The 14,042-nt window shown below is 45.9% G+C and overlaps 1 protein-coding gene across 3 annotated transcripts in view; it reads right to left on the bottom strand.

Annotated features, from left to right (window-relative positions):
- The window catches only part of GRB14 (growth factor receptor bound protein 14), a 115,944-nt gene extending 102,556 nt beyond the window's left edge, over positions 1-13,388 (bottom strand). For 2 of the 3 annotated variants that reach the window (XR_008662151.1, XM_055308053.1), the window contains exons 1-2: positions 12,086-12,327; positions 10,553-10,685 (exon numbers count right to left, since the gene is read on the bottom strand). Coding sequence is in view for 2 of the 3 variants with exons in the window: in XM_055308053.1 (XP_055164028.1) it covers positions 10,553-10,685; positions 12,086-12,294 (342 nt within the window). In the remaining variant the exon portion in view is untranslated. Of the gene's footprint in view, positions 1-10,552; positions 10,686-12,085; positions 12,328-13,316 lie in introns of those variants that run through there. The other variant, XM_055308055.1, reaches the window with a different exon arrangement.
- Between the last annotated feature and the right edge of the window lie 654 nt (positions 13,389-14,042).

The raw sequence follows: 14,042 nt of genomic DNA, 5'->3' as shown, positions 1-14,042 counted from the left end.
AGGCCCAGCTTATCCCTCTGTCCATTCCCATGGACAGTTTTCAAGAGTTCTGTCCAGTAAATGCCCTGCGGGCAAACGTGTGCTCCAAGTTGGTCTCCCAGGGAACTCACCGGCAGCACTAACCTACAGCAAGCACATCAGGTACTCACAGGCACATTTTCTTTCAGCTATTGGTTTATCCCAAGTATTAAAAATAGCAGAAAATGCATTTAAGTACTTGACAAAAGATTATTTCAATATTTCATGCTGATGCACTATTTACTTTGTTTTTAGGAAACTTTCCCTCAAAGGTTATATATTCTCTGACAAGAGTCAGGAGAGCGAGAAATTAAAGTCAATAATTAAAAACTGAAAAATAGGGATGCCTGGGTGGCTCAGTGGTTGAGTATCTGTCTTTGGCTCAGGTCATGATCCTGGGATCCTGGGATCGAGTCCCGCATCAGGCTCCCCAGAGGGAGTGTGCTTCTCCCTCTGCCTATATCTCTGCCTCTCTGTGTCTCTCATCAATAAATAAATAAAATCTTTTTTAAAAAACAGAAAAACAGGGCAGCCTGGGTGGCTCAGTGGTTTAGCACTGCCTTCAGCCCAGGGCCTGATCCTGGAGAGTCAGGATTGAGTCCCGAAGCAGGCTCCCTACATGGAGCCTGCTTCTCCCTCTGCCTGTGTCTCGGCCTTTCTCTCTCTCTCTCTCTCTCATAAATAAATAAAATCTTAAAAAAAAAAAACAGAAAAATAAACAGTAAAAATTGTTATCAGTCCCATCACACAATCATATACCAGATTTTAGAACATTTCAACACTAACCAAATTTCTCATCATGTCTCTCCTTAACAGAAACTTATTTAAGGCATAAAAAGACAGGAACTCCTTCTGATTTGTGGTGCTTCGATTAATCATTAAAGGAAGTTTTCCCTGTGTGTGATGCCCTGGAGGTTTACATGCCCCAGGGTGATGTACCAGGTGAGAACGTTATTATGAGCATAGGTGGGTTCTCAGAAAGGTTAGTTTTAGGATAAAGTACCTGTGGAAGAGCAGGATCTGAAAACTGTAAGTTTGCACACCTTGTATCTCTGCATTTCTACATCATAAGCACTGGCCCAAGTCATTCACCAATGATATTAATAGTTAATAATTAAAACGTTTGCTAACACCTATTACCCTTTGCTCTGAGAGATTCCTATTATGAACCCAATTGATATATCCACTTGATTCTTCCTACCATGAGAATTTTTATCCTACAGTAAGCTGTAAGGAAGTATAGCACTCCACCAAACACTTTTTACTTATAATCTCATTAAACAAGAATAATGTGCAAAATGTACATTATATACATTATATCTATAATGTACAAAATCAGAAATATATCCATTAATTTTGTTACACATGACCAAAATATCCTGTGTGTAATAAAAGCAAAGATATATACTGTTAAAAATCTTATTGGTCCAGGATCCTAGCATGCAATTTTATTTTTGTTAATAAAACTGGTAATAGAATTAAAAATACTTTTTTAATTTGATGAAAAAGATAACTGATCATGATTACAATAAATATGTCAAAATACAATTTGTTAAATTTATTTGAACTATTTATCAATAATCCACTGATTAATTCTTTTTTCTTTTTTAAAGATTTTACTTATTTATTCATGAAAGACACAGAGAGAGAGAGAGACGCAGAGACACAGGCAGAGGGAGAAGCAGGCTCCATGCAGGGAGCCTGATGTGGGACTCGATCCCGGGTCTCCAGGATCAGGAGGAAGGTGGCACTAAACCACTGAGTCACCCGGGCTGCCCTTCTGTCTTTCTTTTTTTAAGATTCTACTTATTTATTTGAGAGAGAGAGAGAGAGAGAGAGCGCGCGAGCAAGCGTGCATGAGTGGGAGGGGAGGGGCAGAGGAAGAAACTGGCTCCCCGCTGAGCAGGGAGCCCTATGTGGGACTCAATCCCAGGACCCTGATATCTTCACTGGAGCTGAAGGCAGACACTTAACCAACTGAGCAACCCAGATGCCCCATTTTCATTCATTTTTTAAATGAAAAATAAGGAACACAAGATACTCTAGTTGGAGAGAAAAGCAATAAATATTTAGAACAAATAGATAAATGCAACAATTCATTTCATGTTAAGTACTGCCAAAGAAATGCACAGGAAAAGGTGATGGAGTAGAGGAAAACAAGATAAAAAAAAAAAAAAAACAAGTGTAGAGGGATACTTCAGGCAGTCTAGTCAAAAAGGCCTCCTTGATAAATCATCTTACACTGAGACCTACCTAAAGAATAAAAAGGATGGGGATCCCTGGGTGGCTCAGAGGTTTAGTGTCGCCTTCAGCCCAGGGCGTGATCCTTGAGTCCTGGGATGGAGTCTCACATCAGGCTCCCTTCGTGGAGCCTGCTTCTCCCTCTGCCTGTGTCTCGGCCTCTCTCTCATGAATAAATAAATAAATAAAATCTTAAAAAAAAAAGAATAAAGAGGAGTCAGCAATGTAAAGAGCAAGGAAAAGAGGTTCCAAGAGGAGACAACAAAGGCTCTAAGGTAGAACAAAAGATGCCAAGTTCGTAAACAGGTAGGACTGCTCCTGCACTGTGGCTGGAATATAATCAGCAAACAGTAGAATGCAGATGAGGTTATGAGAGAGATGCCAAATCATGTAGAATCCTATAGGCCGGGATCCCTGGGTGGCGCAGCGGTTTAGCGCCTGCCTTTGGCCCAGGGCACAATCCTGGAGACCCGGGATCGAATCCTATGTCAGGCTCCCAGTGCATGGAGCCTGCTTCTCCCTCTGCCTATGTCTCTGCCCACCCCCCCCCCCCCGTGTGACTATCATAAATTCAAAAAAAAAAAAAAAAGAATCCTGTAGGCCAAGGTACAAAGTTGAACTTCATGCTAACTTTTCTATCAAAAAGTTTTCAACCAGGCAGTGACGGGTGTGATCTACCTTTCTAAGAGTTCGCTTCTAACAAGTGTATGGAGAATGGACCAAAATAGGCTAATGTTAGAAGAAGGCCATGTATGTGCCTCTTGTACATGAGAAGGTAGTGGCTGAAGTTGGGATGGTAGCCGTGGAGATGGAAAGACATTCACGAATTCAAGGATATTACCATGAGAGGTATGGCAGTACTTAAAAGACCAAAAAGAAGTCTCCTTGAATTTTGGCTAGAGCAATCAAATGGATTACTCAAGGGTGGAGCAAGAGGAATCTGGAGAAGGACTTAGAAGTTATGACCACCTCCACCCTTTAAGCCAAGCAGAACCACTATGCACTGGACTTACATGTCAGCCTCCAATGTTTCACATCTAATATTAAATCCTTATTTCAAAGGTTAAATATAACTTCACCACTAACCTGGCACCTCTGAGATATGACACCTTTTCTGACTCTCTATACCTTGATGTAGATGCGCAAGTTCTAGTTTAACTAGCCCCTCCTGCCCCTATCATCTCCATAAAGCTGGCTCCTATGCTCCTTGTCCCATGACACCTAAATGTGCCCTTTATCACAGAAAGTGTGGCGACTGTGTTGGAGGATCTGAACAAAGGGTGAGAGGAAACTTCTAGGGCCAGTGGGACCAAAAAGACCTCCCAGACACCTGAACCACCAAATGTCACGTTACGTCTATGGACAGTCCGCTTATAAATGCTCTTTTGGAATAGGTACTTGGGGCACCTGGCTGGCTCGGCTTGTAGAGCATGTGACTCTTAATCTTGGGGTTGTGAGTTTGAGCTCCACATTAGGAGTAAAGGTTACTTAAAAATAAAATCTTTAAAAAAAGAGAGAGAATATTAATCCTCTCATTTCTGTTTATTTTCTCTGGAGCTTTGAAAAACATGAAATGAGCAGAACCAAAGAGAAGTACAAGAAGTAAAGGATGCTCTCCCTACATCAGCTCTCCCATTTCTCTCCTAAATTGATTCCCCTTGGCTCCCCTGCCTTAGCGAAGACTTGTGGCCACTCCCTAGGTTCTCCACTGAGCTATCCCTTACCTAGAGTGCCAGAAGGACAATGGCCGAGTCTGCCTATCCCCGCTCAAATACACATCAGGGTATTCTTACATATGGAATTTCTTACTATTCTATATAAGCTGACATGTTTAAAAGCCACGTCCATAGGACTACAGAAAGATTTTTTTTATATTAATTAAGATCCACATTTATATTGAACCATGAATGGCTCCAATTTTCCCTCTGGTGAAAGAACATAATATATGCCCTTAGGGAAAAACAAACCAGAAGCCGAGCTTTCAGGAGAAGTGAAAAATAAAACCCATATTGCAGATAAAGGTTGGACTGCAAATGTACCCTGCAAATTAACCAAAAATTAGAGGCAACCTTCAAACTGGAAATAAAACCTTGACAAGCAGATCCGCTAGGAGATTTAAGTTTTAAAATAGGAAGAGACAGCTGTCTTCTCTTACAAGTGAAAGTAACGAGCACGAAGTAAGGAGAATCCTGAGTTGGTAGCTCCTGTCATCAGAGGCTAAGGGACATCACTAAGATGCAAGCTCAAGACAATGGCCAAGAGAGGTAGCCACCATTGAAGGGTGGTATTAACTCAAACCACTGTCAAATAAGTTGAATTAAGTGAACTGAAGCAAAGGAAGTAGAGACTCTGAACTGTCTAGGCCAGTCAGCCAAACTAACTGGTAAATCACCATATATTATAGGTACATAATAAGGATTTGATTTTGTGTCCACTGTTTTTTGTTTGAGATCTTTTTTTCTGGGGACACGAGTCATCGTCCATCATTTGTTCCCCACCTCCAAATGCCATACCCATTGAAGTTGGAGTTCCTGCTCACAGAATTTGTTGGCACAAACTTCGCTGAGCAGTGGTCCAGGCCCTTGTGCCCCTTTGGCCACAGGTGACTGACAAACACCTGGACACACTGAGCTAACAGGTATCTCCAGATGTGGACTCCAATCACTTACCAAGTGCTGAACCACAACTAGGAGGAAAGATGTGTTCCCATGCGGTGGCCATTAGGGGCCAGGTACACTGATGTGCAATCAAGACAAGCAAGACTGAAGACAAATGTGAGGACGAAATGGACATAGAAAGAGAAGAAGAGATTATACGCTGTGCTTGTGGCAGAATGGAGAAAGTGGCTACCTTGATTCTGGCTGACTTTCTACTCCCCCTTTTCTGATCTCTCATGCGATCAGTGAACTTTTGGCTTTCGGATACTATAACATAATCTTTCAGGCCAGTTCATGTAAGGCTCTGTTTCCTCCAAATAATCAATACTTGGATAAAATACCAACTAAAGTCCATTTGTACTATTATTACCTTTTTTCAACTAAATGATACTGTCCACAATGTTGAAAGATCAGAGTCTAAAAGTGACAGGGAATAAGAATATCCCTGATTTTCCACCTAAATCAAAGAGAAAAAAAATAAGTCCAATTCCTATGCCCTTCATGAGGACATTGTTATTCAGTGGGTGTTGCAAGAGGCCTTGCATATCAACATTTTTAACAAGCATCCCTGCTGATTCTGAGAAAGGTGGTCCAATGACCACCCTTTGAGGAGTACTGCTCTAAAGCCTGCTTCAATATTGCTACAAAGATCTGTGTACTTTCAAATTCCTCCCAAGAAAAATGATATTCATCAAGTGCCAACATTCAGAAGTAGCAAATTGCTGTTGGAAAGACATATTTGTTTGAAACCCTAATAGGAGCAAGTATTGTTTCTATTATTTTTTTCTGCATATATAAGATATTTGCATTTCATTTCACATTAAATGGGATTTTGTAAAATGGCCTGGGGGAGCCTAAATGCAACTTATGATGCTGTTTCCATCTGAAAATGAATTTAAATTTCCAAAGAGCTAATTTAAAGACCTTTGAAATAAAACCAGTTTATAATTTGAGGATTTCATGTATCATTCCAAACTGAGGCAATGTGATTATCGATGGTTTTAAATGATACCAAGGAATTATTGTTATTTATTGTTGTCTAAATACTGGTATTTTGGTTATATGAGAAAATATATTTTTCAGAGATGCATACAAAACTAGGTTGGCATGCAATGAGAAGATGTTCAGGATTTTAAAATACTTCAACAAAGACAAGAAAAATTTCAAAAAGGAACAGATGAAGTAAATGAAGCAAAATCTTGCTAATTATTGAATCTGGAAAATGGGAATATGAGACTATAATTGATTGCTTTCTACTTCTGTGAATATTGGAAAAATGAGTATACGAGAGTTTGGTTAATGTAGCAGCCATGCAAGATTCCTACAGGACTGTGTAAACTGGGTTAATTATTAGCATCACAAAGGAATGACATCAGAGGCCCATTAATTTGGGGAGAGATGAACTTGTCTTTTGGTAGTTTCTGATATGTGAGAGAGAAAAGAACTCAAAGGCAAAGCATATGGAAAAGTAATTTCTTAATTATTTGAAAGATATTTTGTGTTTTTCTGAGATATACGAAAAGGTTTAATTCAATACAGAATAGATCAGAAACACTGTGGTAAGGTGCAAAACACATTCAGACATAGTATTTTTTTGATCTAGGTTCTTAAATGAGTATTAACTAATGGTACTGTCACCGCTGCTCTGACATTATGAGCAGTTATAATGAACAACCCTGGCATGTTTATTCCTTGTACTACCCTTACAATTCTCGACTTCTGAGGAAACTGGACCTTCCTAAAAAAAGACTCTTTAAGGCTCAAGAAATGCAGATTTCAGATCCTCGCTGTGCCACAGCCAGCCACGTGGCATTTCTTAGCCTCAGTTTACTGATCTGTAAAACAGCATTCAACTAGATGACCTCAAAGTTCTCCTCCACCTCAAACATTTATAACATAGTTTTTCATAGCTCTCTTTTTATCTTTAAAATCTTCAGATATGTTATTTTGGGACTCCTGGGTGGCTCAGCAGTTGAGCATCTGCCTTTGGCTCAGGGCACAATCCCGGAGTCCTGGGATCGAGTCCCACATCGGGCTCCCTGCATGGAGCCTGCTTCTCCCTCTGCCTGTGTCTCTGCCTCTCTCTGTGTGTTTCTCATGAATCAATAAATAAAATCTTTTTTAAAAAATAAAAAAAAATCAGATACGTTATTTTGAATAAGTTGTACTACAAAGTCCTGGGAAGCAATTAACCAGACCTACAGCACAAGCTGAGTCCCAGCACAAAAAATACCTGAGGGTAGACAAACTCAAGACAAGAACTGATTCTTCTGCAAGGGCCAAGGATCTCTTACTCCTTCCCTTTCTTCAAATAGTAAGTACTAAGGGATGATTTCCTGGTAAATTTCAATCACAAAAAGAGAGAGAGAGATCTAAATTCATAAATTAAGTCACTTTTAATAAAAAGTTCAAATTGCAAGGAATTTTTTTGGACCAGGTACGTAAAGAAATCTGCTTTAAATCTGCTCTATTGGTAAACACAAGGAAATATGCCTAGGAAATATATCTGGCCAGTATTATAACAAGAAGGAGAGAGAATAAAGAATCCACATTCTATCTCATTCTAGCTCCTATTTTAAAAGAAAGTACTGAAAGCCTATAGCAAGTATTATATACTTTGAGACACTGTATTTTCAAACAGAAATAAGGCATATCCTATTTGTGGCTTCAGTGCACTTTACCACTCATGCATTATGTAGATAGCTCAATTTCTTAAAAAAAAAATTTTAGAAAAAAAATATATATAGCCTGTAAAATGATTTGTGACTATGTTTTTGAAAGGCCACATGAAATTTAACATGTCTAGTCTGGATTCTTTCAAACTTTCTGGTCAATTATTCGTAAATAACAAGCACAATTCTTCACTTTTTCTACAGGGAGAAAAGAATTGTTAAAATGCCTGGAATGGTTAATCAAAACAAGTGAAAGAGAAAATATAAAGAAAAGAGACATCAGCCTCCTGTAAGGTGTCAGCCATAAATAATAGTCAATAGAAATCTATCACATCCAGTCATTTACATCATCTCAAGTGAAGGTCAGGGATAATCAGGCCAGAAATACCATCTTGCAAAAGGGTCATCTGTGTCACAAAGATACTGAGCTTAGGAAATTACTGACATAGAGTCAGCTGTTCCCAAAGCATCACTCAGTCCAAAGAACAGAGCATACATAAAGGAATAAAAACAAAGGATCAGTTCTAAATGCAAAGTGTAGGTGGGAAACATAAAAGAATGTAAAAAGGAACCCTCCTCTTCCCTAACTTTGGGACATCCTTCTCTTCATAGAGATCCCAACCCTTGGGCAGGCGAAGAGATCACCCACTGTGAAGGGCCCTTCTCGGGTGGGAACACCCCTCTGGGACTGGTCTCTAGGAGGCGGGCCAGAACTCTCTGCTCATGAAACAGCACTGCCGTCTGTGTGGGTGCAGTGCTCTGAGAAAGTCACTGTAGAAATAGGACACGAGGCCAGAGCAAGAAACCGGCCGAGCCAATGGTAACACAGCACCCTTTTCCCATTTTGCCAATTTGCTAAACCTGATCCAAAGAAATGCTATCATTCCCCAGGATAAGAAGTCTTACTGTGGGATGCCTAGTGGCTCAGGAGGTTGAGTGTCTGCCTTTGGCTCAGAGCATGATCCCAGGGTCCTGGGATAGAGCCCCACATCAGGCTCCCTGTGAGGAGCCTGCTTCTCTCTCTGCCTGTGTCTCTGCTTCTCTCTCTGTCTCTAATGAATAAATAAATTAAATATTAAAAAAAAAGTCTTACACTAGGATGATGACCATGTACTATTAGGGCATGCCCTGAATTAATCCTGATGCCTGTGCCCACCCTCTCTTTTTTTCTTCTTCTAAGAACATGTTTTCTCTCTATTCAAACCAAACCTTGCCCCGCTGACCTCTCTTAGACACAGGCATTCTCCCAGTGTTCATCTAGATCTCTCCCTCTCTGCTCCTCTTCCATCGTTCAACTCCTAAGTCCTAAACCAACTCCAAATCAAAGCCCCATTGTGATAAGCACCCTCTGTATGGCATTTTTGCTTAGCTCAGGGCCCCAGAGCCTAGGATGGTGCAAGGAACACAGCAGGCCCTCCATAAATAGGGAAACAATCTGTTAAATTCCCTAGCTGACTATTATGTCATCATCAGACATTTCATTTTCCCATTCTGGATCTCAAGGGCAATCATCAATTTGTCCACCATCATATCTATCATCCATATTCCCATCTTATATACTAACCCAAAACCCAAGCTCTTCAAAAGTCCAGACAATTCAGCAGGGCTGTCTTTTGCTTGGGCTCTGACTTTAAAACTCATCCTGATAATACAGCTCTCAAGAATCTCCTCCTTGTTCATTTCCTCATCCAAAGTCACAGTCCCGCCCACTTAAGGACTTGCCTCCCCCATCAAAATCTCTAATTGAGAACATACCTCTGCTCTGGGAATATTTACTCCCACTTTCTCCAGTCCTTTTCCAAAAAGCACATGCACCAATTAAACTTCAAACCGCCCCCCTCAAACATATATATATATATATATATATATATATATATATATATATATATATATGCCTTGTTATACCAGACTTCTATCAAAACCCAACAGTCCATGGAAAGCTTTCCTACTGTCTTTATTATGTTATGAAGAACTCATCTATTCCCTAGGGTATCTCCTTCATTCCTAAAACCATAAACACATTATTGAACCCATCATAGGTAGTCAAAGTGCAGAAAAAGGGAGAGAGAACAACAGATGTGAAGAAAGGATCAACTGTCTTCTCTCCGCTCATTATCCCTCTCCTCACTGCAAGCATCTGACTGTTTAAATTTATTGCTTCTATCCTTGCAAGAACAAGGTACATTTTGCCTAGTGAAGCCTCTCTTTGTTTTGCTGATTCAAAATTGGGAGGGAGTATATTAAGAAAAGATGGGATTATTCTAGGATACACTGATTTTTTTTTTCCAAAATGTATAATCATGGTGGATCTCCTCATAGTTGCTGGGTCCTTGAAATCTAATTTGCCTAAGTCAATCTCAAACCAGAAACGGAGAAAGAAAGCAAAAATCATAAAAAGAAAGTCCATCTTCTAATTATCACTAAAAAGTCATCTGCCTTCGTTATAGCCAGAAGCCTCCAAACTGAGGAATTCACTGGCAAAGAAGACATGTCAAGTTCTCAATTCCAATTACCTTTTGCCACAGATTCATTATATACCACCTCCCTTCAGTAAGTGAGGTTGGCTTGGGTTGAAAATGTGGAAGATTAAAGAAGGCATTAAAGAAATCAGACAACCTCTTTCTAACCCAATACCACTGCCCTCCTTCTGACTAAAATTGATAATTATCACATGTAACTCTCCCACCTACCCTGGAAACAACAATAACTCCCAGACTCCGTACTTTACATATACTCTCTCATTTAACCCATCCCAAAAGCCTGGTCGGTAAGTTTTACCATTCCCATAATACAGCTGTGAAAACTGAGGCCTCAAAGGAGAATGATACCGAAAACTTTGTCAGCCAATAGTCAAACTAGGCCATATTAACCCTTTGTTACTTTTATAAATTACTGAGTATCTTAAAAACCGTTTGGATTTACAACTCCTAAGATTTTTGAATTAGGAAATTTTAAAATGCATACCTGCTTTTTCCTTGAATTTGCTTTGGGAAACAGGCCTGCTGACAACACAGATGTAAACGGAGAACAGCATAGCTCAGGAAAAGGGTTTGGAATAGATGGCATTTCCAGAACATCAAGATCTTTCTTTTTTCTCCTACACCAAGAGAACATAGGATGTAATTTACATAAAGCGGAATGTAAAATATAATTGCTGACAGGATTAAGAAGTTACGGCCAACATGTGCCAGTCTGTGACAACACTAATATGAAGTATACAGCAAAGGTCTGTGATGTACTGTCTGTGGGTCACAACAAAACACGTCCATTGGTATGAACCAATTTTATATAGTAGTCCTATCTTCTTTTTTGGAGGCCTTTTGAAAAAAAAAAAATCACTAGGCATTGTTAACTCCAATTCCAGCATTTTTGATCATATTCCTGAAGCTGAAACACAGACCCTGTAATCACTGATGCGAAAAACCAACCTGAGAAGTTAGACATTCTTATGGATCTATTAAATCGACAAAGTCTACAAACATTTAGTGAATCCGTCCCTATGCTATTTCACTAATCACTTTTGGAAGTTATGGCTTATTAATTATAGCTGTGGCTCATCTCACTTCAAATTTCATTCACAATGTTGCCCACACACAGTCTGTTGATTTTTCAAGTGCTTATAGATACTAAACCGCAAGGCAGTGTTTTTGAAGAGGTAAGTGAATAGAACTTGCTAGTATAAATGTACTCTAGTCCACTGCAGAGTAATTTTAACTTTAGTGAAGTTGAAGCACTTTGAAAATCTGGGGGGGGAGGGGAGGGGAGGGGGGGGGAGTACCATTTCAATGTACGAATATAAAAGACTACAGATGATTTTTTCTTTTTGTATTGTTGCAGTCTTTTTCCTTCTTAAAGTCTGTGCAGAATTGTGAACTCTAAAGGCACTTGGTGCTGAACGCTATGGAGATTGGGAAACCTTGTAAAGCCTCTATTCTTTCCTACCGAACGGCTAAGCAAAGCAGGGCTGCTCAAACGTCAATCCGTGCTTTGCCTCCCCAGGGTCGCTGTAAGACTCTATGTGGGAGGTGAACTCATTTATGCCACGATTTTTTTGATATATAAAATAAAAAGGATTCGGGTTGGGGAGGGGGGGTTGGGTTTTGGTGGGATTTTTTTTCTTTTTCTTTTGTTTTCTTTCTTTCTTTCTTCTTTCTTTCTTTCTTTCTTTCTTTCTAAGTGCAGGGCCACGAGGGGGTGGGGTGGGGTGGGGTCGGGTGGGGTGGGGTGGGGGTCACCCGGCCTCCCGGCGCACAGCGATGGGCAGAGGCGGGAGCCCCCGGGAGCTCCCATTGAACCGGCGATGCTATTTATAAGGCGCCGGGAGATCGCAATGTCCTGCCGCGCCGGCGGGAGCCAGCTCGAAGGGAATCGTCTTCAGAGACTTTCACAAACTTGGCCCCGCTCTGGGCACATGGCTCGCCCCCGGGGCCCGCCTCCGCAGCCCCCGCCGGCCGCCCGCCGGCCACTCCCCCGCGCCCTCCGAGGGCTGCCTCCTACCTGTCTGCGGCGCGGCCGCGGGCCCCGGCCGGAGGGGGCAGGAGCGCCCGCGCGGGCCCCCAGGGAGCGGGCGCGGGCGCGGGCGCGGGCGCCGGGCCGCGGGCGTCGCCCCTCCCCCGGGCAGCGCCGCACACCTGGGCGGCCAGCGGCGAGTCCTGGGCGGCCGCCCGCCCCGCGGCGCCCTGCCCGTCCTGCAGGGAAGTGGTCATCGTCGTCGGCCGGGGGCGCGGGGCCGCGGGGCCGCGGGGGCGCCGGCGCGGGCGGGCGGGGCGGGGGGCGAGGCCGGCGGCGGGGGGCGAGGCGCCGGCTCGGCCGCCGAGCGCGCTGCAGGTGCGGTGGCCTCGCCGCCTGCGCTCCGGGCCCGGGCGCCGGAGCCGCGCGGCCGAGCAGTCGGCGAGGCGGCGGGGGAGGGGAGGGGGCGGAGGAGGAGGGTGGGGAGAGGGGAGGAGCGGCCGGTGGGTGGGGGCCGCGGGCGGCGGGCGGCGGGCGGCGGGGCGCGGCGGGCGGGGGCGGGGAGGGCGCCGGGCGGGCCCCGCCGCCGGCCCGGGACGCGCGGGGGCGCCGGCGGAGGTCGCGCGAGGCCCGGGTCCCGCCGCCGCCGCCGCCGCCGCCGCCGCCGCCGCCGCCGCCCCGGGGGGGCGCCCGACGCGAGGCCGAGCCTGGGGCAGGGCGGGCCCGCGGCGCGGGAGGCGGGCGCCCCCGCGGGGCCTGGCGAGCGGGGCGCGGACCCCAGACCCTTCCTGCCGCGGCCGCGACCGCGACACCGCCCCAGCGGCGGGGCCGCCATGACAGGCCCCGCGGCTCAGCCCGGCGCCCCCCACGCGCCGCGCGCCGCCTCCCGCCCGCAGCCTCAGGCCGGGCGGCCGCGGGAGCGCGCAGGACCGTCCCTGCGCGGGAGGCACCTCGGGGGGGGGGGGTCCCGGGATGTCGGGATGCTCCGCGAGGCGGGGTCACCCGAGGGCGCCCGGGCCCGTGGGACACACAGGACTGCACTTCTAATGCGAGGCGCCCCCGCGCACCGCGCCCTGCTGCGCCCCGGCGACAGCCTCAGGTGCGGGTCAGGTGCGGGCCCCATCATTCCGGCGAGGAAGACGGGGCTCGCGAGCTTGCCCGACGTGCCCCCAGCCGTCGGAGCGGCGGCGCCGCCGACTCACGAGATCCCTGCTCGGAAACGCAGGCTGCTGGAAATGGTGCGGCGGCGCCGCCCCCGGGCTTCCCCCGCTTGGCTCACCTGCGGGCACCCCCCGCTGGAGGACGCGAGCCGCCTTCTGAGGTCGAGGCGGCGGTAGCTGCTGCTCAGGGCACACCTCGGCCCTCTCTGCCCCTCAGCAGGTAGGCACTTCAGCGCCTTACGTCAGCACCACACCAAGGGCAGCGGTGGCCCCCCCTCAGGGCACACCGGTAGCTGCCCCTCGGGGCACACCTCTCAGCAGGTAGGCACTTCAGCGCCTTACGTCAGCACCACACCAAGGCAGTGCCCACCCACGGGCAGCAGGTGGCCCCGCCCCTCAGGGCACACCGGTAGCTGCCCCTCAGGGCACACCTCTCAGCAGGTAGGCACTTCAGCGCCTTACGTCAGCACCACACCAAGGGCAGAGGTGGCCCCCCCCTCAGGGCACACCGGTAGCTGCCCCTCAGGGCACACCTCTCAGCAGGTAGGCACTTCAGCGCCTTACGTCAGCACCACACCAAGGGCAGCGGTGGCTCCCCCTCAGGGCACACCGGTAGCTGCCCCTCAGGGCACACCTCTCAGCAGGTAGGCACTTCAGCGCCTTACGTCAGCACCACACCAAGGGCAGAGGTGGCCCCCCCCTCAGGGCACACCGGTAGCTGCCCCTCGGGGCACACCTCTCAGCAGGTAGGCACTTCAGCGCCTTACGTCAGCACCACACCAAGGGTAAGTCCACACCAAGGGTAAGTCCGTCCGGGAGGTATGCTGAGAGAGACCACACTGACG

The sequence above is a fragment of the Nyctereutes procyonoides genome, unplaced genomic scaffold (genome assembly GCF_905146905.1).
Source record: "Nyctereutes procyonoides isolate TBG_1078 unplaced genomic scaffold, NYPRO_anot_genome, whole genome shotgun sequence".
Classification (NCBI taxonomy): Eukaryota; Metazoa; Chordata; class Mammalia; order Carnivora; family Canidae; genus Nyctereutes; species Nyctereutes procyonoides.
This window is presented reverse-complemented; position numbering and strand designations above follow the sequence as displayed.